At 58.8% G+C, this 5,532-nt stretch overlaps 3 protein-coding genes across 3 annotated transcripts in view; all 3 read left to right on the plus strand.

Moving 5' to 3' along the window:
- The first annotated feature begins 1,310 nt into the window (after positions 1–1,310).
- On the plus strand, positions 1,311–3,736 carry GGTG_04629 (serine/threonine protein kinase). Its single transcript, XM_009222425.1, has 3 exons — positions 1,311–2,230; positions 2,296–3,416; positions 3,495–3,736. The coding sequence occupies exons 1-3, from the start codon at positions 1,316–1,318 to the stop codon at positions 3,559–3,561; spliced, it is 2,103 nt and encodes a 700-aa protein (XP_009220689.1). The 5' UTR covers positions 1,311–1,315; the 3' UTR covers positions 3,562–3,736.
- A 277-nt stretch (positions 3,737–4,013) lies between these two features.
- On the plus strand, positions 4,014–4,706 carry GGTG_04630 (hypothetical protein; the record flags this gene model as incomplete). The annotated part of the gene is made up of 1 exon (XM_009222426.1): positions 4,014–4,706. The coding sequence occupies one exon, from the start codon at positions 4,014–4,016 to the stop codon at positions 4,704–4,706; it is 693 nt and encodes a 230-aa protein (XP_009220690.1).
- Positions 4,707–4,818: 112 nt separating this feature from the next.
- GGTG_04631 (hypothetical protein) overlaps positions 4,819–5,532 on the plus strand; it is a gene marked incomplete at its 5' end in the record, with an annotated part of 1,720 nt that continues 1,006 nt past the window's right edge. The window contains one exon of the mRNA XM_009222427.1: positions 4,819–5,512. Within this exon, the coding sequence (XP_009220691.1) occupies positions 4,819–5,512 (694 nt within the window). The remainder of the gene's footprint in view (positions 5,513–5,532) is intronic.

The following is a 5,532-nucleotide window of genomic DNA, read 5'->3' on the forward strand; positions in this document are numbered from 1 at the left end:
GTCGCTGAAATGAGCCTCCCTCCTCGGGGTTGAACATCGCGCCGGCTCGTTTCTCTGCCTAGCCGGCACCGTGTATCATGACGCCGGGCCGGGCCATTCCCCTTGTGAGCACCCGCCATTGCGGGCATCCCATGGTCTATGACATCCCTTCTACGCGGGCATCTCCCTCCGTCGAAGCATCGAGAGAGCCTCCCACCTCTACTTGACGACCACACGGATGGTACATAGTCTCGCCATCTGGCTCGGGCCAAAAGATGTGTTCGCCCAGCGAGCACCTGCTCGGCCCATGTCACCATTGTCACCATTGCCGCCGCCGCGGCATCCGGTCTCGCTTGGGAGGCAACCGCCCAGGTCCGCCAAGTTCGTGCTCCTATCGAACATGCGACAACCCGGTGACTCATACTCGAAACCACCAGTGCCCGAAACCAACATGGAGACCGGCTCGCCCTCGTGGCAACGCCCGGCGAGTTTTTATGCGCGCCCCGAGGGCTCATTCGCGGCGCCACAGCTCCGTCAGGAATTCATGGTACAGGTCCCAGGGATCGGACCTGTTGGTGCCGTGGGTTTTGCTTTCCCCTTTGTGAACCTGTACACACGTGCAAGGGTTGTAAATGTTACATTTGTTGGTAGGAGCTTGATACTCCTGTTGTTCGTAGGCTCGGGGAATGTTTGTGTTTGACAGTCGTCTCGGTGGGGAGGTAAAACCGTACATTTGCGCACGGGAGAGAGAGGAAGAGAGATGCAGCAGGTGGATCCTGGACATAGCCCAGCGATCCCGTGATCGCTGAGCGCTGTGGGGCTGCATTCGCGTGCTCCTCCTCGCTTTCCCGTCAGGCACGCGCCCACCAGCTGGGCTCAACAATATTGATGGATCATCTTGTCGCGCCGGAAACGCGTCGTGCAGGTTTCAGTATTAAATAAGGTATTGTCGAAGTGGAAACAAGTGAAAAAAGACATGCCTTTGGCTGTGATTTTTTTCGGGGAAGCTATGTACTAATAGCAAGCCAAATTAGGAAACCGTTATCAGATCGCAGCCTCTACAGTCTTTGGAAGGTGTCGGTGTTTCCACTCCTGTTCATTTCTATTCCTGTTTCCTCGATTCTATTCCCGAATGGGCTGTGGATCCTGCAAGGTGAAAGCGGGTGGGGTGTTTGCAATACCAAAGAACCAGGCAGACTCTTAGCAAACCAACTACTTGACTCTTCCCAATAGCCAGCGAAACTCCCGACACTCACAGCCGCTTTCAGTTCCCCAGACCTTCCTTGTCGCTTACGGCCATCACGCACTCATTACTCTTTATCGATACTATCACGATATGGATGACCGGGGCAACCATGACCCCGACGATGGCAATGTCGCAGCTTATTTCTTCCCAGCTATAGGTACCCAGGGATATTACGGCGCTAAGCAAAGCATCGAAGCGCTTAAGAAGGCGAGCCCGCTGTACCTGCGCCCAAGGCGCCAGACGCCGCAACCGGGCCCTGCGGGAATCCCCACAAGGCAGGAGCTACAGCAGACGGCGGGAAGGGGAGGTGACAAGGACAGCGATCTGGACTGGGAGCCTTGTATACGGGTGACCTTCGACAGCATCCTCAAGACCCGCCATGGCCTCAGGGTCGGCAGCTCCAAAGACGTCGAGTTCCAGGTTCCCAACATCAGCAGACGTCATTTTGCGCTGACCTTCGACGACAGCCACCGCCTTGTCATCCAAGACCTAGGGTCCACGGACGGCACCACCGTCATCTATGACAAGCAAAAACTGGGTCCATGGCGGGACTTCGGCTGGGTCGTGGGAGGTCCCCAGTTTCTACAGAAAGTAGACGAGGTCGACGTCAGGGTGACTAAAATGGTGCAGTTCCGACTCATCATACCTCGACACGATTACAGGTCCGAGTCCTACCGGGACAGAGTGGACAAATTCCGCATCGGTACGACGCGTGCGATGGACAGCCCCGATTATAGTAGCGGTTCCTTCGACCTGTCCTCCATCGTCCCCACAGTCCCCCAGCTGGATGCCCCAGCAGTGTCCCCTGCCCCTGCCCCCGGAGTGGAAGTGACAATACGAAAGATATTGGGCGCGGGTAACTTTGGGGAAGTCTACCACGTCTGGGACGTCAGGACCGGCACGGAGTATGCGCGCAAGGAAATGAAAAAAGCCCCAGGCCTTGATCTTGCTACTCTTGTTCGTCTGTGGAAGCAGGAGATTGGCATCATGAAGAAGATCCGCCACGTTTGTGCCCCATTTATCTCTCATCACCCTTAACCTGCTGCAGATCGCTAACCTTTCGTTCACAGAAGCACATTGTGTCGTTGAAACGCTGGAGTCTGGAGCCGTTGCCGTGGCTGGATCTGGAATACATGCCCGGGGGCTCCATCCGCGACCACCTCAGTTCTCACGGCGAAACAGCATTCACCGAGCGTGAATGCGAGCAGATGCTTCTGCAGTCTTTGGACGCCCTGGCCTACTTGCACTCGCACTCGCCAGGCTGCATCATGCATAGAGACATCAAGCCTGACAACATCCTGATCTTGCACCGCCGCAAAGACGAGCTATTCATCAAGCTCGCAGACTTTGGCTTGTCAAACGAGGGAGCTGAGCGTGGATCCGTCTTGGGCACAGACCGCTACCTGGCCCCTGAGGTACATGAGGTACGCACCTTCAAGAAGAAGCGTTATACAGCTCTTGTGGACATCTGGTCCCTGGGGGTTGTTCTCGTCGAGCTCCTATGTAAACTCCCCAAGCAGGAGAGCAGCGGAGTGCGTTGGTGCAGGAGGATCCGCGAGTGGGCGGGAGAGAAACATGGGCAGAATCATCTGCAAGGCCGACGAAAGGATTTGCTATCGTTCGTTCTGGACTGGATGCTCTGCCTCGACACAGATGACCGAAAGACGGCGAAGAAGTGCCACGAGGAGGCCCTCAAACTCTGGCCGGACAGCAATATCGCTCCCGAAAGCGGTAGCGATCGAGGAGAAGAGAACCGCTCCCACAGGGCCCCGCCCCCCGAGACGGCAGCCTCGACGGCAGTCCCGCCCCCCGAGACGGCAGCCTCTCCTTCCGAGACGGCAGCCGAGACGGCAGCCGAGAAGGCAGCCGAGACGGCAGCCCCGCCCCCCGAGACGGCAGCCTCGCCTTCCGAGACGGAAGCCCCGCCCTATGCAAATGTAGGTGTACAGCAGATGCTGGAATGGCTCCACGATCCTCAGGGCAGCGGATTTTACGAATCCAGCGTCGGGGGTGTCTCGAACTGGGATTCTGGCTCGAACTGCATCAGCAGTGGCGGCAACACCGTTCGGAACACCACTGTCGAGCCGCGGGAGCGAGAAGATGGGCCGTCGGGTGCCCCAAGCCGGGAGGCGCTTCTCGATGAAGAGGCTAGTGCGACGCGCTCGGCCAAGAGACCCAGGTCCACCAGCACGTAAGTGCCATTTCCACTATCCACCTTTCATCTATGGACATGGAAACTAACGCAGTCATCATTTTTCATTTTTCATAGGGGCCCTGGTTCTGAGAGCCCTCGGGGGTTGTCGGCTGGGGGAAGCAAGCGGCGTAGGGAGGAATAGGACTGTGTGGGAGTGGCTAACCACAACCGGTGGCTGTGTGGAATGGGAGCAACTGTGATGGGATGCAAACGGCATGCATGGAAGAAACGGAATTGTAACTGAGGCGGCATTCCAGTGAGGCTGGGCATCTTTACAGAGAGATAGAGGCACGTACCCGCCACCCCCGCCTGTTCCCCTATAAGTCATCGCAGGGGTGGCTTGGGGTTCGGCTTCTGTGTGATTATTCTGTATTCCATGAAAAAAAAAACCTACCCGTCTCCCGCCAGCTCCACAGCCTCAAGTCCTCGACAACCTCCCACGCAGGTCAGAACAAGGAAGTCATGCATTCTCCCGTAATCAGCCACGCATGCGGTTTTTCACGACCGGTTGACGCAAGTAACCTCTCCTGGCGGCTGGAGGGAATCCCACTTGAACCAGACGATCGTCCGGTGTCGCAGCATCGCCCGATACAGATGAACTCCCCGATTCCCGAATCAAATCCCATCGTGTACAATCCCTGCGGCTACGATACCAAGTGCTACCAGGCGCTCCTCGACGACAACGGCCGGCCGCTGTTCGACGCCGACCTCCTGTGGGGTATCAGAATGGACCCGGACGCGTACGCCGAACTGCTGTGGCCGTGGAGCGTAGATGACGATGACTTCGTAGCGGGTCCCGATAAGTGGCGCGCCCTTTCAAGACAATGGGACCGGTGGAAGGACTTTCGCGAATGGCAGCTGCACGGAAGACGCAGGAAGCCCGGGTTTGAGGAATATCTCGGCACGTACAAGCGCGACCTCCTCATGACGGCCAAGGGCCGCGAAAGCGTGGCTAGCCCGAGCTTCGAAGAAGATGCGCGCAAGAGATGGGAGCGGGAGTATCACGACTGCGGCGAGGCCGAAGAAGACGTCGAAAGGCACACCGAGGACGTGAGGTCATGGCTTCCCCAAGGGTTCGTTCCCCGGCGGCCCCTGAAGCTGCTGCCGGACCCCAAAGCGCAGGACCAGTGGACTACGTTTGTCGAGTATCTCGCCTTCGAGGAGTTTACGCTCTTCCCGCTCGCCAGGACCGCGCGGGAACAGGAGGAGGCCAGGGAGTGGGGCTACGAGAAGCACAAAGCTATAGCCGACCAGCAGCAGGGCAGGGTTGATTGGGTGGTTGTCTGAAATCGAGAAAATTGAGGGGGAACAGCAGGATGTGGCAGGCGAGGGCAGCAGCGGCAGAGCTGGCAGCGCCGAGAAAAGGGGGCCTACGGACGACACTGGCGGAGTGCAGGACATGGTGGAGTCGCAGCCGGGGAAGCGCAGGCGGGTGGAGGAGACGGACGAAGACACGGCAAACAAGGGCACGACGGGCAAAGACAAGGACACGACGGACGAGACGGAGGAGGCGCCAGACAAGGGCAAGACAAACGAGGCAAAGGAAACAGAGGAGGCGCTTAACAATGACAAAGCAGACGAGACGGAGGAGGCGGAGGAGGCGGAAGAGGTGGAGGAGCCGGCAAACGAGGAGGAGCCGGCAAACGCAACGGAGGAAGCGCCGCCAAGCACAGCGGAAAAGGCGCCACCAAACGAGGAGGAGGAGGAGGCAGATGAGAAGGAGCCGCCGGCGGAGGAGGAGCCGCCAGTGGAGGAGGAGCCGCCAGTGGAGGAGGAGGAGCCGCCGGCGGAGGAGGAGGAGCCGCCGGCGGACGCAATGGACGCGCCGCCAGACGAAATAGATGAGGCGCCAGACGAGGAGGCGGCGCCAGACGAGGAGGCGGCGCTAAACGCAACGGAGGAGGCGCTGTCAAACGGGGAGGAGGCGGGCGATAAGAAGGATGAGGCAGACAAGGAGGATGAGGCAGACGAGGAGGATGAGGCAGATGAGGAGGAGCCGCCGCCAGATGCGGAGGCACAAGATGATGATGCGCCGCCAGACGAAACAGAGGAGGCGCCAAACGAAGATGCGCCGCCAGATGCGGAGGCACAAGGTGATGAGGCGCCGCCAGAC

Source organism: Gaeumannomyces tritici, assembly GCF_000145635.1.
Source record: "Gaeumannomyces tritici R3-111a-1 unplaced genomic scaffold supercont2.2, whole genome shotgun sequence".
In the NCBI taxonomy this organism is placed as follows: Eukaryota; Fungi; Ascomycota; class Sordariomycetes; order Magnaporthales; family Magnaporthaceae; genus Gaeumannomyces; species Gaeumannomyces tritici.